The sequence below is a fragment of the Hordeum vulgare genome, chromosome 5H, assembly GCF_904849725.1.
Source record: "Hordeum vulgare subsp. vulgare chromosome 5H, MorexV3_pseudomolecules_assembly, whole genome shotgun sequence".
NCBI lineage: Eukaryota > Viridiplantae > Streptophyta > Magnoliopsida > Poales > Poaceae > Hordeum > Hordeum vulgare.
In genome coordinates, this window is record NC_058522.1 from 275,966,259 (window position 1) to 275,990,583 (window position 24,325).

General features: G+C 44.0%; 1 protein-coding gene across 2 annotated transcripts; it reads left to right on the plus strand.

Moving 5' to 3' along the window:
• Positions 1 to 185: 185 nt before the first annotated feature.
• Positions 186 to 21,043, plus strand: LOC123452433 (long chain acyl-CoA synthetase 6, peroxisomal-like). 2 transcript variants are annotated; one of them, XM_045129081.1, is made up of 24 exons: positions 186 to 285; positions 420 to 605; positions 1,680 to 1,740; positions 1,812 to 1,889; positions 2,355 to 2,426; positions 2,525 to 2,606; positions 2,758 to 2,863; positions 2,944 to 3,020; positions 3,484 to 3,528; positions 3,623 to 3,709; positions 10,913 to 11,002; positions 11,100 to 11,179; positions 11,277 to 11,370; positions 11,695 to 11,783; positions 11,912 to 12,000; positions 12,943 to 13,072; positions 13,156 to 13,274; positions 16,210 to 16,333; positions 16,415 to 16,501; positions 17,564 to 17,667; positions 17,740 to 17,825; positions 20,120 to 20,206; positions 20,302 to 20,388; positions 20,469 to 21,043. In XM_045129081.1, the coding sequence occupies exons 2-24, from the start codon at positions 452 to 454 to the stop codon at positions 20,562 to 20,564; spliced, it is 2,124 nt and encodes a 707-aa protein (XP_044985016.1). In that variant the 5' UTR covers positions 186 to 285; positions 420 to 451; the 3' UTR covers positions 20,565 to 21,043. The 2 variants fall into 2 exon arrangements, with proteins under 2 accessions (XP_044985016.1, XP_044985015.1); XM_045129080.1 differs by having other exon boundaries at positions 210 to 605.
• The last annotated feature ends 3,282 nt before the right edge of the window (positions 21,044 to 24,325 follow it).

The following is a 24,325-nucleotide window of genomic DNA, read 5'->3' on the forward strand; positions in this document are numbered from 1 at the left end:
AGTCATTAGCAATCCATAATCTAATTATCCCATGTTAGCTTTAATCATTTGTCATTTTTCGGTAAATAAAAAACCAATCCCCGCACACACTTGGGGCGCCGTGCCGTTCCGCCGCATGTCGACGCGCGCACGCAACCGAGCAACCACATCCGTGCTCCCCGAGCCGCTCCAAAAGACCAAAATGCATCGGAGATATCTATGCGTCCGTCTCTTCTTCTCCACCCGATCATCCATGCCCCCTGAAACCTTTGGAGCATCCGCACTCGCTGGAACAAGGCGCACGAGGTCGAGTTCCCCACGTCTGTTTCGTTCTGTTCGCTCTCACGTCACGCGATAAACCCGTGTTTTTTCCGTCCATCGCGTTCGCTCCCCACACCCTTCCATCATCACGCGGCGCTAACGAGTAGCGACGCGGACAGGGGTTGCGTGACACTACCGGCACTGCAGCAGCATGGAAGCCATGGCGCGGGAGGAGGAAGGACCCGCAGCCGCAATGATGGACGCCGCGGAGCGACGCCTCCGCGTGGTCTCCGCGCACCTCGAGCCGCAGGCCGGCGCCGCCGCCGGCCTCGCCGCTAACCCCACCGCCGGCGAGTACGCTCACGGTACGTCTCTCTTCCCTTCTCTTCCCCCGCCGCTTGACCCTTTGACCTGCATGTATTAGTTGGACCGGCCTTGAGCGGGATGCTCTCGGATTTGGATTTCGCGTTCGATTCGACAGCGCGCTTTAGCGGGGATAACGGCTGACGCTGGCCAGGCGGTGGTGGTCAGAATCCTGTTAGAGTGACTCGCGAATCGGTGCGGGGCACGGCTCATCTGCTCCGTTGCTCGCTTGCTTTTCCCTACAGTAATCGATTTCACTTTCCTGGAAAAGTAACATACTAGTACTAGTGGTTGCTCCCGCACTGGATTGGGCAGGTTGTTTTGCTACTGTCCACAGCTTCCCTTTTTGTTTTGTCGGCATCAGGAAGGTGTGAATGGAACGGAATCCTCTATATACAATCTGAAAAGCTTGAATTGCTTGCTGCAATATGATCAGGACGCCTCTTCCTGAAAGGCTGTAGCTTAATCCTGGCTAAAGGAAACTCAAAAAGTACCAAATAAACTGGGATATTCCTTGCTACTGTTCGTGATAAGTGGAATAGTTTATAGTATGTTTTTTTATGCATCTACTTAGAACTGTCGTGCATGTTTTCCTTGTATGAACAGTGGTGTTATTGGTGTATTCATCGGGGTTTGCAAGAAGCCCCACTCTGCCAGGCTTGGACCTTCTCTCTTTCAGACATTTTAGCGGAACAATGTATATCTCAATACAATTCTACTTGATCTGAGCCCACCTCTACATCTCTTCTAAATTAAATATGGACAGACAATGGTTTTGTTATTAATTGTATACCCCATTTCGACCCCAAGATCCTAACAACAATTGTCAAATTTGCATATGCGTTAATATTTGGAGCTTTGCATATTTGAGTTTAAATGACACGTAACCAAGGGACAATAATGCATGTGTTTTTCCTTTGTTTGAGAAATGGCTTATTTTAAAACTGTTTATCACTAACGATTCAATGTACTCTCGATTTACTTAGCATTCACTAGCACCGAATTTTTATTTTGTGAAATACTAGCATAGTAAGAAGAAACTATCATTGTTAACTCGATGTGCATATCTTCTTCAGTGCAGGGCTACAGCATCGTTCTTCCTGAAAAGTTGCAAACTGGAAAGTGGAACGTGTACCGGTAGGTTATTTATATGTTATAGAATGCATTTTCATATAGTTTTGCTCACAATCAATGTTACAATCCTGCAGATCTGCAGAGTCACCTCTGCGTTTAATTAACAGATTTCCTGCTACTCCAGACATTGGAACACTGCATGATAATTTTGTGTAAGAATACTCACAATCTCTTGAACATGTGAACTTCTGTTTCTAATATCCATTTAAACCTAATCATATACTTATTTCAGCAAACTCTCGTTTTGAACAATTAGTGCTGCAATAGCCTTTTAGATTATGTCCTCCTTATTTACTGATTATATGCTAGAAAGATGGAAATTTCTAGAGAACGTTTGAAAGACAGAGTTCAGCAAAACGAGTGTCAATTTTTTTTTCCTGAGGAAGCCCTCACTAGTTATTGCTATTTGCGCTGTAGCCTGGCAGATCCTAACTAGAAACAGAGTTATATGCAAGGGGACCCTGTTTATTTATGTTTTAGCGAAGCCTTGGGGGCTGGAAAAAATGCATCTATGTCAAACATGAGGTTAAACATATCAAAGTGCAAATCCTAACTGAGTGGGAGTTCTTGCAAACCTTTGAAACCTCATTAGTGTAATCATCTTCCAAATTGTGCAGGTATGCAGTCGAGACTTTTACAGATTGTAGATATCTGGGTACAAGAGTGTGCGCTGATGGAGCAGTTGGAGAGTAAGGATTGAGTAACTGAGTATTCCTGACCTTCTCATTTTGTAGCCTTTTTCATGATTGCATTGTTTGGCCCTTATAAATGTCATATAACATTGAAGCTACAAATGGATGACATATGGAGAAGCTAGTACGAGCAGGACTGCAATAGGTTCTGGTCTTATTTATCATGGAATATCTGAAGTGAGTAATCAAGATCTTAACGAGCACTTGCCCTTTTGTTACTGACTAGTAACAAGCAGATACCTTGCCATATATTGCTATCTTGATATAGTACCTCAAGTTTCTCAGATTATTTATTTGTACTTACTTCAATTCCTTTTATCTGAACTAGGGTGCACGCATTGGTCTGTATTTTATAAACAGACCTGAGTGGATCATAATTGATCATGCTTGTGCTGCATATTCATATATATCTGTGCCACTTTATGATACTCTTGGTACGTTCCTATTACCAGATGATCTTTGCTCTATGTTTCAGTCATCCAGTAACATTTTCTATGTAATCTACTTTCTGTAGGTCCAGATGCAGTTCAGTTCATTGTGAACCATGCAACAGTAGAAGCTATTTTCTGTGTGCCTCAAACCCTAAGCACTGTGAGCTTTAATCCCTTATCGCAACCTTAAATTATGACTATTTTCTAAACTCCATAAAAGTTGGGCCTCCCCTACAGTTTCCGCTAAAAAAATCCATAGTACTCTAGCAAGGCTGACAAGTAGCTAATTATTTCCAGTAATTTACCTATACTTCTAGGTGTTAATCTCATCTTGCTATGGTCTTAATTTATGTTAAATATGACTCTTTATGTGGGCTTCACGATGTCATGCCAAATACTTTATGTTCTGGACTGACTGTATCAAGTATACAAAAGATTAATGCGGTCGGTATCCTGCTATAGATTTTACTTGAACTTAATCCAAATGTTATTATAGTTTGAAACACTACATTAGTTTATAGATACCTCTCAGCATTCAACTATGCATTGCATCAGATACATTTGGAAAGAAGTATTTTTGATTTCCAGCTATAATCTTAACTATATTTATCCCTTGATTGCAGCTGCTAAGCTTCCTAACTCAAATGCCATGTGTTCGTCTTATAGTGGTAAGTGTGGACCATTTACAGTACTTTATGCAATGTGGCGGTGATGTTTTTATGAGAACTTCTCTTCTGTATTTGAATCTTCTTTTTTGTATAGGTAGTTGGCGGAGACAATGCAAATACGCCATCTGCAACAGTAGCTGCTGGAGTGGAAATTATAACTTACTCCAGTCTACACAGCCAGGTGGGCTTGTTAATTGATCCTTCATTTGAAAAAACAAACATCCTGTTTGTGAATTTTTTAATGATACATAAGAGGTTTACCTGTTGATGGTGGGATACCCCTGGGATAGGCCTATGATGAGGATACGGCCCAACAGGCCCTCCCTGCCGAGTCTTCTTCAAGCGAACTACTCCACTGGTCCGACATCATTCAGCCGATCTGACTAAACTGCATCACAACGTTCATCCGACTGAACCGGTCGTGGCACTACCAATGGTGCCATAAACCTCAGTTACAAGCTTAAAACAAATTCAGTTACACCACGATATCACCAATGGTCCCATAAACCTCAGTTACACCACGATATCACCGCCCTCCCCTCCCCCCGTCTCTCCGCCGCCAGAGGCTCCGACTGGCGAAGCTCGCCTGGATCCGAGGACGGCGGCGGCGGGGCAACTCTCCGCTGGCGTGAGGTGGCCAGATGCGGTGCCTCAGGCCCGTGTGGCGGCGGTGAGGTGGTGCGTGGCGGCGAGGGCTGCAGGCGAGCGAGGTGGGCGGCGGCGGACTCGGGCTGGCGAGGCATGGCTTGCTCGGAGGAGATCTCAGGTGGTCGAGCCTCCGGCGGCTGCTGTCCACATGACGTTCAGATCCGGCGGCTCGGCGTGGGGCGGTCGGTGGTGGTTGGTGGCGGAGGCTGCATGCCGGCAGAGAGATGGCGAGCAAGAGGTGGGGTTGGCGGCAGGGTTTTCTTTGCTTCGGCTGGCAGCTGAGGGGGGCACGGATCTGGCGATGTCTGTGGTGGTGGTGGTGTTGCGGTCTAGATTGATCCCCCCCTCCGTGAGCGTGAGTGCTCATCGTGAGCAAGATTGTCTGTGGGGGGCTCCTTTTTGGACCCGGCGAGGACGCTTCTGTGGTCTGATAGGGGGAGGTGAGGTCTCGTGCTCATGTGTTAGCCGGACTCGACGACCTGTGCGCGGCGGTGAGGTCCGAGATGTGAAGCTTCGAGCGAAGGCCTACTGTTGACCTTGTCTGCAACGATGATGGTGGAGCCCTCGGGCGCCGCTTCCCTTCTTGAAGGCGTCATTGTGAAGCTTCGTCGCCCGTTCTTGGTGTGCTTCGGGCGAAAGCCTAAAATCCTTCCCCGGATTGGACGATGACGACATCTTTGATGTCGTTTCCCCTTGGGGGCATAGTCTTGGAGCCACGGACCCGTTGTGGGTTGCTTCGAGTCTCGGTTGGAGCGTTGTTGGTTAGTTGATCTGCTTGGTGGTGGCGGTGGAAGTGATATGTGGCGACGGCCTTTGCCTTGGTCATCTTGGGGTTGTTGGTTGACCTCTCTCTTGGGGGCTCGTGGCGGCGGTGATGACTCGAAGTTTTGTTGCCCTTCGAAGACGCCTGAGGTTTTGTTGCCTTGCGTAGTGTTTTGGTTCTCTCTATGTGTGATGGAGGCCGTGGTGTGGCTCACAGGAGGTGCAGAGCTGTCTTGGCGGAACATTGCCCTTCGACACGTTCAACGACCCTCTCTGTCGCGTCGTGGCTAGGCAATGAGAAAACCTTCTGACGGTGGCTGCGACTCTCTCCTAGTTCTTCAAGGTGCAGAGTGATCGGAGGGCAGCAGACGGCTTCTTCTCAAGTCTTCTCGGTGTCGGATCTCCCTTCGTCTGATCCAACAATGCTAGTTCCCACTCTTCTCAACAATGATGGATGCTAAGTTTTTGGTGTCGGCTGCTTGCTGTAGCTTGCTTCTGGTTCTTCTTCTATTGTTCCTAGTTCCTTTCTATGTGGTCTGGGACAGGCGCGGAGCTACGTGAGGGCCACCACATGCTCCGTCCCGCCCAGTGCAGCAGGATTTTCTTCATTGTATACTTGGTTTTGGGCTGTGGAACAGTAAGCAGAGGCTAATCTCTATAAATTAGCCACCCCGGCCCGCCCAATCTTTTGGTTCAAGCTCCGCCACTGGTCTGGGTGCTACTTGATGTAGCCGTTGCATTTGTATCTCGATCTTGATTTTGAAAATGAAAATTGTTCAGGCCGGCTTTTGCCCGCCGTAGCAGTGTAAAAAAAACCCCACGATATCACCAATGGTGCCATCAAGGCCCTGGTAACGACCAACTTAACCGCACCATTATCAGGACGTGGGCATAATGTCATTGTATTCTCTACTTCACCACCCCTATATAAGGCGAAGTTAAGAGTAGAATTTAGACAAGCTCAGTAGAATCACCGAGATCCACAAGATCACTTGGACACTACATTGTAACCATATTCTTCATATAAGAGAGAAACATCCAGCAGGAGTAGGGTATTGCCCCTAGAACAAGGGGCCCGAACCTGGGTAAACCTCCATTGTGTGAAATCCTGTACCTAGATCGCCCACGTGTGCTTTGCCTCCACAAAAATCCCCAAATCATGCATATTGCCACAAAATCCCCACAACACTTATGCAAGTCACGTCTCATAGTGTAGCATGGTACTCATTCTGTAGCTTCATTGTGCGCCTACTTCTAACTTCTAAGGGTTTATAATGCAACATTTGAACCACAATTCCTGAGGTATGAATTAGTCAGCTGCATTTCGTCATGTCTGCTACATTGTTTAACTTCTAACCCATGTGCAAGACTTGTTTTGTACACGCTATGTTGATGTGACAATTAGCTTCTGCTTATGTTAGAACATGCAGCGCTTAGTTTGCCATGTAAATGGTATATGGTGAAGTTTTCCCTTCCTTTTTTGGTTGAAAATTGATTAATGCAGAATGTGAAATTTGATTATCCAGTTGTAAGTAAACTGACTGGGTGATGTGTGTATGTTTATGCTGGTACAATAGTTATTTCTCCCCATGTCGTGCAATACACCTACCGGAGTAGTGTGGGGATCCTGACTCATAAGTCGTGATCGCCGAATGCATGTGTACAGTGATCCTTAAGATCAATGCTCACTGAACACACAAAAGCTGAATAATAAGAGTCTTACATCCATTTATACCGTTTGATACAAATAAGGACCATTAAGGTCAAGCCTTACATAGATAGGGTCTCGAAGGCCGACACACCAAACATAACTAGCAGCGGATATCTTGAACGAAAGCGTGAACCCATGCCATATGCCTTAACCCTACAGGCATTCTGACTGGGAAGCGTCCTAGTTTGCATGTTCGTCTCCAACGAACTCTTCGTCAAACTCCCGCTGTTCCATGTCTGGCCAATTAAATAACCAGTGGCAAGCCAATGAGTACTATGAATGTACTGGCAAGCAACCCATGTCGTGGAACAAGGTAATAACAATGCATGATATAGCACTAAGTAGGTAAGTTTGCAGAAAGCTAATTTTTAAGTGCAATGACATGATCAGTGTCTTATGAAGATATGCATCATGAAGTGACTGATATCCATATGAACAAGTTACAGATATCAATATAAACAAGGATAGAACATCTCATGTTTCGTCATTATGTCAAGTCATTCGACTTAGCTCAAGTACCATCATTCTCACACCACACACGCAGTTTGGTAACCATGGACGTAGCCCAAGAGCGGTCATCCAACTGTCCTTGACCGTGGACACGGTTATTCGAATAGTTATACACTCTACAGAGGTTGCACACTTTACCCACACGACTCGGGAAACTTCCGTGGCAATCCACGACTCGCGGTATTGTTCATACCCGAGGTAAGTACCCGAACAATGCCTTCTCCATGACGATACTAGCAAAAAGTCCACTCGTTGGTGACAATCCCTTGTGATGTACATCACACGTATCATCGACGAGGGCACGCAACGGTGTGCCCGTGCCCGGTGTCTGTAAAAACAGCCCATGGTCGTCCTTTCTTGGCATGGCCACGTCTCGAGAGTGACCACGTCACTCCCATCACTAGTAATGCGGGCTCTCTACTAGCACCAACCATAGTAATCAGCAAAGCCCCGTCCCATAAGGGGTATCGTGGTTGTACATGTAAGGTTAGAGTAACGGTCGCAACTTAAACCAATCTGTTTTCGAAACAATACACTCACTTGCCACTTCTTTCTCAAGTGGTTACCTAGCTCAACACCATCTCCCTCGGGCATTAGTGGCACCCGACGGGGTTTTCGAGAAGTCCTTGAAAACATTTCCTTTTCGACACCATGCATATTTCCATCCCATTTGCGTAGCATCTACTCAACAACCTATCTACTTCCCACCCACACAACTCTAAGCACAAGTAGAGTTTTGTCATGCAAGTATCAACGAGGAATTAACGGGGGCAACCCATCAAGGTGGTCACCATAGTCTCCATGATTCAATGCAACAAAGTAAGTGCTATATGCCATGCAAAAAGGGTTTCAAGTCATGGTCAAGTGGCTACTTGCCTGGCTCAACAAAGTCTCCGGGGTCTTCAAAGTCTTCTGGTCCAAGCCCTTCGTCAACAACTCAATCTATCGTCGCAATTATAACGGGAATAATAGGACCACGACAAACACAGAGAAAATAAAGTCTTCCTAAAAATGTCACACCATTTTTGTAAAATAGTGGGGTGAATATTTGCTTTGTAAAAATTATTGGAATTTAGTTTTGAAGTATAAAAAGTAACAAAAAGCATTTTAGCAGATGTTTAAAATATTCAAAACTAGGTTTTTAAATAAAACAATGTATAAAACCTTTTGGAAAAATTACACAAGTAGCACCATTAAATAGGTGGGGGTTTTAGAAATTTTTAGGAGTTGGAATCATTGCATTTGGATCTATATTTAAATCTAGGGGATTTTTGCAAGTTTTTGATAATTTAGAAAAAGAAAAAGACAACTGCTGATAGTGGGCCGAATCAGAAGGGCACCCGAGCCGGCCTAGAAGAAACGGCCCAAGGGCAAAGTGGTGCGCGCGCAGGCCGGTGTTTGAACCCGACCGGTGGCCCCCATCTGCAGAGAGAGAGAGAGAGAGAGCGGCGAGAGGGGAGGCGGGGCTCACCGACGGCGATTCTGGTGGCCGTTCGAAGAATGGGTGGCATGGTTGGGCTCAGGGCTTCGTCGCACGTCGGATGATGGTGGAGAGGGGCGCCGGAGAGCCCCTGTTCGCTGGCGACTAGGAGTCCGGCGGCAATGCTTCGGGAAGGTGAAGCCCCGGTCGCCCTGCGAACCAAACGGAGAGGAGAACAGAGGGGAGGGGAATGGGTTAGGGGGTTGCGGCGGCTCCAGATCGAGGAAGAAGGGCCGACGGGGAGGGTTCTCACCATGCGACGCTGGCGGCCCGAAGCAGCGAGCTCCGGCTCGAACCCTAGCGTCTGAGCACCAAAATGGAGAGGGAGAGGTGTGGGAGTGCGATTGGGAGGAGGGGAAGCGAGCAGGGAGCAAGGGAGAGCTAGGGGAGGCCTTTATAGGGGAGTAAACAACTGGGGAAAATGCCTTGGATGCTCTAGTTGCTCACTAGAATAAGAGGGGAGAGGAGAGAGAGGTAAAACCTTGTTGTCCAGGCTAGAAATGAGGATTTTTACCCTGCTTCATGATTGAGCCTTGGCCCAAAATTATTACTGGGGGTAGAAGGTGACTTGTAGGGGCTGTGGTAAAAAGATGGGGTAAAGGAGAATGGTGTTTGATGCTGTTTTGAGCGAGGTAAAATTTCCCACTTGCAGTGAGATTTAACAGGATCAATTGATGGGTAAAAATGAGAGGGATCACAAGTTTTGAGCTCATTTGAGGAAAGTTGACAATGTAAACATGAAAACCCCTAGAAATAGACAGGATCAGATTTCTATAGACTTAGCTGGGCAAATCTATCCCCACAAATGCACAACTTGGTGTAGCATCCTTATTTGGGGTCTAGATCACTCCTGCAAAGTTTGAGATCAATTGGATAAACTTGGCAATGTAAAGTTGCTCAAATTTGGTTCTGCAAAGAGAGGGTTTTGGGATATTTTGGTGAACCGAATCAACTTGGATTCAGATGAAACTTGGCAAGATCATCACATATACCATGGGTGACTTGTTAGAATTTTCGTGGAATTTATTGAGAATATTTCCTATGGAAATATTTTAAAAGCTTTAAATAGGCAGAAAGGGTTTTGAGGGGTTTTGTCCAATATTTTGAACATGACCATGTGTTGAAACTCTTATATATGGAAAATACATGTCCACTGAGTTTCCCTAAATTTTCTCAAATATTTTTTAAGTAAGAAAATATTTTTTCCCTATATAATACCATTTCTGGCCTCAGAAAGAAGTATTTAAATAAAATAGGATAGTAACTTTCAAAATTATTATTTTGTGGTTTTGGAAAGTCTTTTTGACAGTAGGATCCAAATAAAATCTTTAGGGCAAAACATTTCTCCTAAATTGAGGACTTGTAGTACAAATCTCAACTCAGGGTTTTTTGAAAGCTTAAAGTAAATAAATGCCTTTTGGTTAAAGTAATATTTTTACAAAAATAGTTTCTAGTCCTATACACATGGCATGACCGCAGGGCAAAGGTTTGGGGTCAAGGAGATGAGTTCTTGAGAGAAGAATAATTTCTGTGATCTAAAACACAAACAATCACACAAGCAAGTAGCAACCAGATCAAACATTATAAGCACACAAAAAGTTTTAAATGGTTCTAAATTTTGTAAAACATAGTGTGGCAAAGTGGTACAAACACAGGGTGTGACAAGTAGACATATAGTTGTTTTGAACCTTGTGTTGCAATGGGCAATACCGTGCTAAAGATAGCCAGGATGCATGGCTGCAAGTGATTAGGTAGATATGTGCATATTTGGGAGAGTATATCTATTCTTCTTGTCTGCATGAAACGTAGATATGTGGCATCGTTATGACACTGTATGGTGGATGCTCAGGCTCTTAACCTTTCCTAACACAGTACAAATCCCGCCCAACTCCCTTGTTTCCTTACTGCTGCAAGTCCCTGTCCAATAGGTGGCCATCTCTCCATCTTCTGTTGCAAATATGTTTGGCCTAACTGAGCTGCAGCATTGGCGCCGTGTACTAGCGTGCGCAACATGTAGCGACAAATGGTAGACCTACCAGATGGATTAGACACTATTATTGAAGCCACAGTTTTTTTAATAGTTTTTCTGTTTAATGTTCAGTGCTTCTGGTAGGCTTATATGCATGCTGGATATATTGCCTTCATTTTAGCGTGTATTTACTCCATGCATGTGGGATTCAATAATGTCCTATGTTACTAGTGCATCTAGTTTCTGCTCATTCCTAAACTGTGTCCGTCTTTTTTTTCTGAACTCCTCTCGATCTTTAACTCAGGGAAAGATGAGCTCTCAAACTTACCGTCCTCCAAAACCTGAAGATGTTGCCACTATCTGCTACACGAGTGGCACTACTGGCACACCAAAGGTAAATCATTCACTGTTCTTATTATTCTTTGCTTCATCACGAAATTCTTCTACTTCTACTTTCAGACATGTGATATTGGATGCCAATCTTTTCCCAGGGAGCTGTTCTTTCTCATGAGAACTTAATCGCGAATGTTGCTGGATCAAGCTTGGGCGTTAAATTTTACCCCTCCGACGTGTGAGGATTTGATATACTCTTTTCTTTTTTGCCGTAGCTTATTCAATGTACAAAAACTCATTTTTTGTATGATAATAATGTTGACATGTCTCCTCAGGTATATCTCATATCTACCTTTAGCTCACATCTATGAGAGAGCTAACCAAATTGCACTGCTTCACTATGGTGTTGCCATTGGATTTTACCAAGGGGTATGTAGATTTGAAACTATTTAAGATGAGAGTTAGTAGTACTTTGCATTGTTGTTGGAGTAACTAGGTACCTATAGAAACTGAACGGCATGAAGGACATGTATTGAGAGAAGTAACTGATAATATGTGATCTTGTATAAGCTCTACTCATCTAATGCAATAGTTTGCACTTGCGTTGTTTCTAGTCTGGGTAACTTCTCAAAAAGCTGTGGACCGTTCAGAGACCATTTGAAGGCCATATGCATCAAGATCTTTCATCACAAAGCTAATATTTTAACCATCCAGTTATAGTACTTGTCATGAGTATATTACCGCTGTTTCCAGGATAATTTGAAGCTGATGGATGATTTGGCTGCTTTGAGACCAACAGTATTCGCAAGTGTTCCCCGGCTATATAACAGAATTTATTCTGCGTAATGCAACTATACCAGTTATTACATATTTTCATGTTCATTGTGCATATTGCTAGCCATACCTTTTCCGAGGTCCATTTTCTTCAACTGGGTTTTGTTAACTGGTTCATTCCTTGTTTACTCCATAGAATCACAAATGCTGTGAAGGATTCTGGTGGGCTAAAAGAAAGATTATTCCGTACTGCGTACAACGCCAAGAGGCAAGCACTTATGAAAGGTAAGCACATCATGAAGTTCATTTAAGTTCAGTGTCCCATCCATCCTATTTTTTTCGAGAAACCAATTAGCATAATTATTGTTCACCACTGAAGCATGAAATCAGCACACCAATACTTGTACACCGTGCACCAACTAGTTGTTACACGATTCGCTTTATGCACCTGTGTATGTTGACCATAACACGTTCTGTAGATTGATTGATTCTTGTTTGAATTGAAAACTGTAGCAGCAGCCCCAACAGTAGAATTTTATTAGAGACCAAGCATATGCAGAAGTATGTGCACGCAAAATACTTAAACAATTTTATAAAATCCAACATTGTTCCTTTTAAAGAGCCTATACTGAAGATGAAGTTTTATTCCTTCTCCTTCCTGTCCAAATTGGTGCCCAGGTAACATAAGTGTGACCAGGGTTCCATTTTCCTTCAGGTTAGCTTTAGTCAGATTTGGGCCCGCTTTCTTGTGCTTTTTTCGCACTCACTTAGTTTAGAAGTTTATTGTGCTTTCTCAAAGTAGTCCTAAATGCCATAATACTGTCTGTTTTTTCCTTGTAAATTGAACGCTAGATATGAAGATAAATGGCTGCTGACATGTTTAACCTAGAAACTGTAAATACCAAAGTTGCAGGTGAACGACCAAATGGGTTCCAAATCTTTATGTATGTCACTCTTAATAAGATTAAAAGGGTTGATATGTGTGATAATTGGAAATATAAAGCTTATGCAGCATTTTCATGATTTTCTAGTAGATAGCAAGTCATCACAATTTCCAAGTTGGAAACATGGATAGTAATCCTCTTGTGTTAGTTATATTTCTGTTGCTTAGCAATGACTGAATTCTGCAAGATGGAAAATTCATTATTCTTGTAAGCACACCATATTTTGATCCATTTTCATTCCCTTGCATATATAATGAATCTTACTTACTACATTGTGTTTTAGGACGAAATCCTTCCCCAATGTGGGATAAGTTGGTATTTAACAAAATAAAAGCTAGGCTTGGTGGAAGAGTGAGGCTTATGACTTCAGGCGCTTCTCCACTGTCAGCAGATGTAATGGAATTCCTAAGAATGTAAGGTTATTTCTTGTGTGCTGCCGTGTGTGATTTTTAAGTTCATGTTCTTAGAAAGTAAACACTGTTTTAACTTCTTGTAGATGCTTTGGTGGTGAGGTTCTTGAAGGCTATGGAATGACAGAGACATCTTGTGTCATCACTACAATGGATATTGGTGACAAATTAATTGGTCATGTTGGATCACCAAATCCTTCTTGTGGTAGGTTGTGTTTGGTTAAAATTTGTGCTTAGTTTCAGTGCGGAGCTAGATGTAAAATACAAGGGTTTGGGAGGCCAAAAGCTAAAAAAATCTCATCTAACCCCTCACATATTTTTTTCCTTCACAAATTGGTTCAATGTTGGGGGGGGGGGGGGTGCCCCCCAGGAGCCTACATAGCTCCGCCGTTGCTTAGGTTGACCATAATATTCTCGTGAAGTCTTATGTTATTAGTGCATAGAGAATCCATCCTAGTAATCTCTACTACTCCCTCCATTTTTATTTACAAGGCCACTATCAAAATTACTATTTGCAGAAATATAAGGCCACTAACACTAATCGATGCAATATTAATGGTGTTTGCCTCGTAGTACTAACAAAGGAGGACATTAATTATCCCTTGCATGCATGCGAGAGTGAGATCATTGGCTTGACGTGCATGAGAGAGAAAAATACACATTAATTTACACGGCAAACAAGGAGACAAGTTGTCTTGCAACATTGACTTAGAAGGCATTAACTTTTGCCTTGGTACCTGTAATATGGGTTTGTGGCCTTGTATACAAAAATGAAGGGAGTATTAAAGTGCAGTTGGAGATTGTACGTTCGTAAGTCCAACTCCCCTCCCCTCGATCGCCCCTCCCCACATCCTGCGTTAACTTCAAATCAAATCAAATCTTACGAAAATCTAGAATATGATGGGTGTAAGATTTATGTCGGACATGATTTGTGTTGAACCAATAAAATATGTATGCGCCTGTTGCTACACATGGGCAATTAGCTAGTGATGAGTAAATGTGGGTTTGATTTACTGTTTTTAGAGGATGTGTAGAGGCTTGCCCATCTTTTCATTAAGCAAGAAGCCAGTCATAGGAAATCGCAAAACCAACATGTGGCTAAATTACTAAAAGTAAAGGAAACCACTCACACTCTACCAACAGACACAATTTAAAGTGGCACAAGCTCGGCATCTTCCTTGATACTCCACAATCGATACTAGGTCGCAATGCTGTCCCGGAACACACTGTTGTTGTTCTATTTGTGCCACGAAGTCAGCATGTCAGTGTCAGCGATCATGTCGGATGGAATTCATTCTTTTCTTGAACACATATCAAAATGCGTGCTGTTTTGTATTTTTATTTTTTTTGAGAAAACGCAAAAGCCTTGCGTTTCTTTGCATTGAAAAGGGGGGGGGGTAGTTACAGCCTCCGAAGAGGAAGTTACAGCACGGTTACATGTAGGTCTAGTGGACATCCCAGGTTGGGGGCAAAGCTACCCTAAGCCCTTTGTCCCCAGCCCGAGCCCAGCACCTAACCTCATCTTGAATCCTATCTAAGAGCTCGTTCAGCGACGGAGGTATGTGATCGAACACACACGCGTTCCTATGCTTCCATATCATCCAGGGGACCAGCAGCGCGACAGAACGCAGTGTCTTGCGGAGCGGTGGGGGGGTGGCGTCTCGCGCCCTACTCCACCAGTCCTGGATGGAAGCGTCATGCATCGGCAGAGGGGCCGGGAGGTGCAGCCAGGACAGTGTCTCATGCCATGCCTGCCGCGCGAAGGAGCAGGAGATCAGCAGGTGCCGGATAGTCTCGGGCTCCTGGTCGCATAGGAGGCAGCGAGTGTGGTGAGGGAGCCCTCGGCGCGCGAGCCTGGCTGCGGTCCAACAGCGGTCCAGATCCGCAAGCCAGTGGAAGAACTTGACTTTCGGGGGAGCCCAACCTTTCCAAATGAGCTGCCAAGAGTGGCATGTTAATGATCCATGGAAGGTTGCCCTGTAGCAAGACCTCGCCGAGTAGATGCCGTTGGCCGTCCACTTCCAGATGATCTTGTCCGGCTCCGAGGACAGATTGATCCGAGCGACGAGCTGCCATGTCCTCAAGTATTGGCCTATCTCCTGCAGGCCCACCACACCTCTAATGTCACGGGCCCTGCCTTCCGCCACCGTCCTCACTTTTCTTCTGTTCTTGGGGATGCATAGGTATAGGAGTGGCGCAAGCTCGTGAATTGACTGCCCATGCAGCCATCGGTCCTCCCAGAACAGAGCGGTGAGGCCATCACCTACTAGCATGAGGGTGGATGCATGGAATAGGCCGCGCTCCTCAGGGGAGAACTGTAGGTCAAGGCCTTGCCATGCACGGTCGGCATCCGTCCTCGATAGCCAGAGCCAGCGGAGCCTGAGCGCTAGCCCCGTGCGCTCCAGGTCTCGAATGCCCAGCCCGCCGTAGGCGAGCGGCCGGCAGACAGTGCGCCAGTTGACGTGACAGTGCCCTCCCATTGAAGCCTCACGCCCCGCCCAGAGGAAGCCGCGCTGTATCTTCTCAAGCTGTTTCAGAGTCTTCTTCGGGGGCGAAAGAGCCAGCATCTGGTGAATCGGGATCGCGCTGAGGACAGATTTGACCAATGCCAGCCGTCCTGCCTTGTTCATGAGCCATGCCTTCCAGGACGGAAGGCGGCCTGCGACGGCGTCTACCAGTGGCTGCATCTGTGCCGCTGAGGGCCGGCGAGTGGAGAGCGGGATGCCCAGGTACGTGATGGGCAGCGCGATCCAACATGCCGCCTGGGCAGAAAAACAACCAACAAATCAAACGAAAAATACAAAGAAAAAACAAAACAACAAGCAAAAACGAAACCAAATAAAAATGAAACAAGCAAAATCAACAAGCCTACACAGCGCTACCAAGAAAATAAAAGGTGAGGACCAAGCAGGTCAGCACAAGCAGAGCTGAAGAAATTTTATTTGAGGTTCATTTAGCAAGGTCCATTGACCCATGTTGATTGGAATTCTTTATCCAGAGATAAATTATATTGTATCTTGAGAAATCTTTCATTATATTTCCATGTTGACAGAAATTAAGGTCTCATTTGTTATAATTACATGGAGTTTTGTATTTTCTTGTTCTCTCTTTTGTAATGCAAATATTGTTTTCATTTTCAGAGGTTAAACTTGTGGATGTCCCAGAAATGAATTACACTTCTGATGATCAACCATATCCTCGTGGAGAAATCTGTGTTAGAGGACCTACAATATTCCGCGGTTACTATAAAGACGAAGTCCAAACGTAATTTGCTATCCTCCAACTCCTATTTGAACTTTTGAATCTATTATGTGAGCTAAAATAAATGCATTTGGAAATCTGCAGAAGAGATGTCATTGACAATGATGGCTGGTTGCACACTGGAGACATAGGTTTGTGGCTGCCTGGAGGGCGTCTAAAAATTATAGATAGGTAAAACCGGAAAATTGGATAGCAATGATGCGCATTTTGCTTTCATTTAGATTGCTTAATATAGTGTATTTTATCTGTTTGGTGCTCTTATACTGTCCATGTGCGAGCTATTAGAAGTATCACTAAACAATTGCAATAGCTGTAGAGTATAGTTGATCTATTATCTTACGAAGTTCCAAGTGAAAGTGATTCTTCAGAAAAAGAAAAATGTATGTCACCGATTCTTGTGAATGGCAGCAAGGGAACTATTATTTACTGAAAATTATTCTTTTGTTTTCATATTCTTATGACTGATCTTTTGCTTTTATATCCTTATTAGGACTTGAACTTCTGTAGCATGTTGGAGCGCTTCTAAGCTAGTTGGATTTTTGTTATGATTTTGTTAGTTGTTTAGGGTGCACAAAGTAGATAAGGGCGCACATGATGCTATTAAATTATCAATCCATGCCCTTAAGTTTCCATCTGATTCCGTTTCTATTTAGGGGAAGTTATATCTTATTTATCAGTGCTTTTAACTTCTGTACAGATTTCTAATGCTCACTTGAAAGTAGAATGTATTATGTGAGGTTGGCATGGTAGATGATAAAAACTTAATACTATTCTGAAGTGCGGCATGATTTCTTTCAAATTATAGTATAATATCTGCCACTTAGTTGTTCTTTGAATCAATATAATTTCAAATATGTTAAGGGCTATCTAAAGACAAGTTTGCGACCTTAAGATTAGAGTATTGCAGAGAGAAAGCAGCATATCAACCTTCTCAAGTAGGAGTACTGTTCAAGATCTGATCACACATAGTATTACAATTTTGCTCACTGTTACTGAACTGTTGAACTTGGCAGGCCTTTGTCCTGTTAAGTAGTGTAATGTTTGGACAATTTTGAGGAACCACCTCAGTTCACAGTATATCCTTTTATTTAGATTAGAGACTCTTTGGGTGATCACCCAATCCCTTTCTGCAGACTTCCGTAGGTTAATTCATTTAGTATGTTCAACTAGACTTAGTTTGGTCTGACTAGTTTTCTTCCATTTCTTACTGTTCTGTATTTCTCTGGACTCCAGGAAAAAGAACATTTTCAAGCTGGCTCAAGGAGAATACATAGCTCCAGAGAAGATTGAGAATGTGTACGCTAAGTGCAAGTTCATTGCTCAATGCTTTATATATGGTAATATTCATGATTTATATTAGTTGTACCTATCAATTGGGGTGTTTTCTGAGTTTGTTGATTTGGCTGCAGGTGATAGTTTCAACTCTTTTCTAGTTGCCATTGTAGCAGTTGAACCAGATGTTTTGAAGGCTTGGGCTGCATCTGAAGGAATACAAGTAAGTACTTTAACCTTTCATTTCCCACTACCTTATAGAACATTGTTTCTACTCAAATTCGACTTAGTGTCTCTTTGGATTGTATGATTTCATAGGAATTTTTGTGGGATTCTAATCCTCAATAATTTGTTTCCTATAAGGACCCTATGCATCAGAGGGATGGGGTTGTCAAATTCCTGTCTCTTAATTGCATAGGAAACCAACATAAGCTCAAACCTTACTTTTCCTTCTAGAATTCCATTGGACCTCTCTTTATTTCTCTCGCTTTTGGTCTTCATTCCTTCAACATTCCTATGTTTATTTATGTGAACCATCCAAAGGCATTACTTCAATTATTCCTATTTTGAGATAGTATAAAAGCCCAAAATATGTGGGCATTGCATTCATGTTTTTTTTCCTATTCCTGCGTTTTCCAATTCTTGTGATTCAAAGAGCATGGGTTGTTCCTCATATTATGCTTGATCATTCATGGAATTAGGCAAGTCCTTTTCATTTAGTGAATCAGCGTTAGTATTGAACACTTGAACTCAAAATGTTGGGGAAGCGACCAGGACATTCTTGAGCCTTGTGATAGGAGCCTGCAACTAGAGTGTTGCTTTTAGATATATAAAAGCTTATATTCTTGCTACTATCCCATCACCATGCATTATCCTCCAAAGGATTTTAAGAATTTGTTTACAGTACTTTTTTGCCGTGTCCTGGAATTTTGAAATGCTAGTAACATGGCAACATGGTATTAGCTGGAAACCAACACTAAACAAATGGCTTAAACTGGCCCCGTTGATGATGTTAGTACAGCGCATTAAAGCAGCACTAGTTCCATTAAGGACGGCAAGAAGGCCAGGAGACCAGAATCGTTGTATTGTAGCAGGAGATGGTCATGTGTTGGGCAAAGATTTAAACAGCAAGTAAGGAAAGTCCTTCAGGAATGTATAGGATTAGGAAATAAAGTCCTGTTATACGGATAGGTCTGTTAAATCTAATCGCATTAGGAGTGATCAAGGGTCTAAGCCTCCGCCATATAAGGATCCCATGTAGTATCTATGTTTCAGGGAAGCGAGAAATAATCAATATAATCTCTCCCTATCCACTCTTTCTGAACCTATGTCCACCCAAATACCCAATCTCTCGCAGCCATATAGTTTGGCTACCTTCAGCATGGTAGTTATCGCGTTGTGAATCAACAATTCGCAACAGGTCGTATACTTCATTTGCCACCAATAGCTGGTCACTATCTTGGTTTTCTGGATAAGTTGGCTTACATCGAGAGAGAGAGATATGCCCTTTGGTATTCTGGGATGGGATACTTGATAGAGTACTTCAGAGTTTCACATTATCATGATCATTGCATACTATGCATACAAGCACACTTTTCCTCCTGTTCAAATATTCCTAAAAATATCGATTTGCAAAGTCTACAAGTTTTACTGGGAAACCTGTTTTGAGAAATTTGATAGCAGGCCCACAAGGAGTATGTTAACAAGCCCCAGGGGGATGGCCTTTCCTGAGTGCCTCGAAACAAGACCCTTGGGGCTGGAGGCAAAGTAGAGAAAGGATGGATTGGGCCCCGTTCATATCAATCAGCCAGAGGTCTAGGTGTCCTCAGTTTTTTTCTGCACTATCTTTGTGGCAGTGTTTTTTTTATCTGGAAACTGCACAAAACCAGATAGTTTTTTGTGGACGGTTTGACGCAAAGTGGGGGTGATTTTGGTGTGGCTGGGCTTCATGAGGCCAATCACTAAACTGGAAGCAATGACTGATTTGAAGGTCTATGGAATTGTATAAAACAAATGAACATTAACAAGATACGTAGATGACTTTTCTTGGGATTTAGTTTTTGTGTTCCTGGGAGTTATTTTATTGTATGTCTAAAAGCAGCATTTGTAACTATGTTTTATTTTCTGGAGAAGTGTCTAGATGTACATGAAGGAACACTCCACATATTACTTACTTTTTGTTATGCATATCTTGTTAATGATACCATAATGGAGTAGAAAACTGGGATCTATAATTAGAATAGTCACATTCTGTTTCATAATGTTTTCTTTAGATATGCTACTTATCATTTTGCTTTTCTTTTGATCAACTTTGCACTTCCTCAAGGCATTATCTTCGTTCCTAAATAACGCACCTGGTTAACTGGTTTCATGCTTAAAGTGGTGCTGAGAAATAACACACTTGGGTTATACTGTACTTTCTTGTGTTTTTGTTATTTCATATATCCCCCGGCGGTTCTCGCATACAATCCAATCTTTTCCTGTTATTTCCTAATATACATCCTGTCCAATTTCTAGAGTGAGGATTTAAGACAGCTTTGTGCTGACCCGAGAGCAAAAGCTGCTGTCTTGGCTGACATGGATTCTATTGGAAAGGAAGCACAGGTTTCTCTCTTCACTTCCGACTGTACATACATTCTCCACAAGTAATATATTATGTATATCATCCGTTGATAGATATTTGTGTTATCATCTACCAGCTAAGAGGTTTTGAATTTGCCAAAGCTGTTACTCTTGTTGCTGAACCATTCACAGTAGAAAATGGTCTCCTCACTCCCACGTTTAAGGTAAGCACGTTCATCCTGTTACAGTGGTAGGTTTAAATACGGGAAAGCTAACCTCAGTATGAACTCTGAATCCTTTACAGGTCAAAAGACCGCAAGCTAAGGCCTATTTCACGAAAGAACTCGCAGATATGTATGCACAACTGCGTGCCGCTGAATCAGCTAGGCAGAAGTTGTAATTACTCAAGTAATGTTCAGTAGTAAGGTTCAAACCAATACATGACAGGTTCACACAACGGAGCAAGGATTTCTCATTCGCTCCATGAGCAGGAATACCTTTCACCTGTCAACAGTCTGGACTGGTGTTGGGCGTGGTTATTTTGTACTTATAAAGGACGAGTAAATGTGCCCGCGCGTTGAGAAAAAAAACGTCTAATGATGTCTGAAAAGGCAAAACTCCCATTGAATTCAAAGGAGAGCTTACTATAGGATGTTATTCAAAAGTAGCACTCAGATTGAAAGACTATGCATGATAGAAGTACACTGGAAACTACAAATATGTAGGGGTAAGCAACAGGAAGATGGCAAAAAAAGACATGTCTTTGTCAGCGCAACATTTCTTCCCTCTGCCTTAGTTATCTCGTCTTTAAGATGTATTGTTTGATGTCCTCCCTGTGAAGTGCTTCCTCTAGTTATTCTTCCTTACGAGTTGCCAAAAGTTGTCCACTTCATCATCTAAGTTTTTTCTGAAATACATCACCATCATGTATAGTCAGTTTTGAGTATGTCTTCCAAATAACTGAAATGAGTTAAATGATCATGTACTTATCTCCTAGTAACAAAAATCTCAGCAAGCCTGAATATTAATCAAATTTTACGCCAATCACTTGCTCCAAACTGCCATAGGAAAAGCCAGCAAATAGGAACAGATGGCAACAGTAGTGAACATAGAACGCCTGCGACAGCTTTTTAATTTTTGACAGTGAGCCTAAAACTACTGTTCTTAGACAACAATATTGACTAACTAATCTTTCCAGTAGGCTTTTCACTGGTGACATGTTATGTATTACTACTGAGAAATATGATAGTAATAAAAACTAAAATTTTGCGGTTGAAAACATGGATTATGTAGCAGACCAAATGGTTCTAAACGTGAAGCAAAAAAGAACAGGGCATATAAAAGTATTCTGTAAGAAAAAAACACAACACACTTTCATTTTCATCCGTAGATCCGTGTTAATGGCATCCGAAATGGAGTAGTCTAAAATCCATCTCCTCTTCCAAACCCTTAAGAACCAAGCAAGTAAACATCATGGAGAAGTAGAACTAACATAAATTCGTACCAAAATTTATCTGGGAGCTCCAAAATGTTAACAGACTTTCCCAAAAGAGTATTGTTCTTTGCCCGTGTATGAAATCTTGCACCAAAATTACAAGAATAAAGAACCACCTGCTCCTCTAACTTAATCAACACATGCATCTCCTATGGATGATGTTTACTCAACTCTGTTTAATCTGCCCATAGGGATACAATCTTCTATGGCTATTAACCACAATCATGGCACTGGTAATGCCCACAATAGTATCGATCCTATACCCCTCCCGCTCAACTCTCTTCCATGCTAGCATTTTCCATTATGCCGAAGGATGTTGCCGCTTGGGATGCTGAGCGGAGGCACCGCCGTAGGGGTCTGAATGTTTCACAGGAAACTTGTTCACCCAATCATCCTCGTGATCAATGGAACTGTTGTGTTAATTCTGAAAACATCATGAATACCCGGAGAATTTAATTAAGTGTTGCACACAATACATAAATTCGAACATGTGCTGTGTTGCTGCTAGTTCAATTTGTGTGTTGTGTTGCTATTAGTTCAGTTTGGTTGCAAAATTGTTGATCAGTTTCAGTTCAGTTTAGGCGGGGTTGTCCGCAACAGTGTGGACGTGTTATGCTAGTTTACCATGGATGTTGTTCTTCTTAACTGGAACGTCCGAGGGCTGGAAACCGGCCAAAAGAAAAGTTGTATCCAAGGTTATGAGAGAATTGAATTGCAATATGGTTTGTCTCCAAGAAACAAAGATTGTTGTCGGTGAATACTCACGACATATGCCATAGGTAGGCTAAAGTCGGTGAGAACCGAAGTGGCAACGGAGGGCGCTGGGGGCGAGGTTGGTACAAGCATGGAACGCACGATGTACCCAGGTTCAGGGCTCTCCGTAGAGATAATACCCCTAGTCCTGCCGGAGTGTATGATGTATATGGATGGATTACAAGGTTGCTCCTGGAGCTGTATTGCGGAGGAGGAAGAGGGGAGCAGTCGACTCGTCTCTGCCTCTCCTATGTGGCTGGTGAGTGTGTGTGTAATCTGTTGACCGACCCTCTGCATGGAGGGGGACCGGGGGGTTTTATAGACGAACCCTCCGGCCTACAATATGGATAAAGGGTACAAGAGTGGGACCCGGTTGGCAGCCTCGCCGGCTGGCCAGGGGGCCCACGAGGATCTTGTCTTGTCGCTTGAGGGCCCCGCCGGGTGCGAGGTCCCGTCTGGCTGTGGGACCCGCCGGCTAGCCAATGGAGCTCTCGCGTAAGGTTGACGCAGGGCACGCGTGGTACGTCCGGCGTCGTCCAGCGAGATTCGTCATGGGTAGACGGTACGGCCGTCTCCACTGTTCCCACGCCGAGTGCAGTAATGGAGTGGGAGTTTCACGTCCGACACCATGCTGGGTGATGGATCAGAGCCGGGGTAGGTCAGCGGCGTGGCCGCCGACGCTAGTACCCGTCGTGCACTCCGATCCAGTACCTTTGCTGACGCGTAGCCACCTTTAACCGTAGGGTCTTGTCATGACCTACGATCTGATGTGACTTGAGATCCCCGGCCGGCTAGCTTGCTTGGCTAGCCGGCTTGGGGATGGCCGCCTTGTTCCTAGCCGGCTGGCTCGGCCTAGGCGGTCAGGAAGAGGTAGCCGTCTTGCCTCCAGCCGGCAGGTGCTGCCTGGCTGGCCAGAGAGATGGCCGTCTCGCCCTCTAGCCGGTAGGTGCAGCCTAGCCGGCCAGAGGACTTGGGCCTTGGAGAATTATACTTGGTCATTCCTTTTGGGCAGGAGACGAAGGAACAAGCTCGATGAGCCTACCCCGGGGTTATCCCCCCGACAATAGTCCCCGAAGCTGGAGAGGACCGCCGCCTGCGGACGGTGGCCTCACCGGCTTGATTTTTTGTCTTTGTATTCCTGTCGCCATCCGCGGCAGGGAATGCTGGCTCCGAAACCGTCTGGCTTCGAAACGACGCCTCGGCTTCATTGTAAGCCGCGCAGAGCGCGCCACACGTCAGGCCCGGCCTGACGTGATGATGGTTATTACTGGTGACGGGACCGGGCCTGGGCCCTGGGTCCCGCCACGATGCCCCCTCGGCCTCCGCGCGGAAGATCCTCTGCGGATTTACTCCGTGACGGTTGGGTTTCGGGAAGCGTTAGTGATAACCCACAAGTATAGGGGATCGGAACAGTTTTCGAGGGTAGAGTATTCAACCCAAATTTATTGATTCGACTCAAGGGGAAGCCAAAGAATATTCTCAAGTATTAGCAGTTGAGTTGTCAATTCAACCACACCTGAAAGATTTAGTATCTACAGCAAAGTATCAGTAGCAAAGTAGGGTGATAGAAGCAGTAGCAACAGTAACCAGTAGCAGCAAAGTAACAGCAGTAGCAACAGAGTAACAACAGCAACAGTGACAGCAGTAGCAGCAAAGTAACGTAGCAAGGACCAGTAGGAAAAGACTCGTAGGCATTGAATCGGTGATGGATGATTATGCCGGATGCTATTCATCATGTAACAACTATAACACGGAGAGATAAGTAACTAGCTCCAGTTCGTCAATCTAATGTAGGCATGTATTCCGTATGTAGTCATACGTGCTTAGAGAAAAGAACTTGCATGACATCTATTGTCCATCCCTCCCGTGGCAGCGGGGTCCTAATGGAAACTACGGGATATTAAGGTTCTCCT

What these genes read in the sequence shown, in the direction of transcription:
- LOC123452433 (XM_045129081.1), top strand. Translation starts at nt 452, where the DNA reads ATGGAAGCCATGGCGCGGGAGGAGGAAGGACCCGCAGCCGCAATGATG. An exon ending in ATCACCAAATCCTTCTTGTG is followed by an intron (nt 13,275 to 16,209) that starts GTAGGTTGTGTT and finishes TTTCATTTTCAG; the next exon opens with AGGTTAAACTTGTGGATGTC. An exon ending in TATAAAGACGAAGTCCAAAC is followed by an intron (nt 16,334 to 16,414) that starts GTAATTTGCTAT and finishes GGAAATCTGCAG; the next exon opens with AAGAGATGTCATTGACAATG.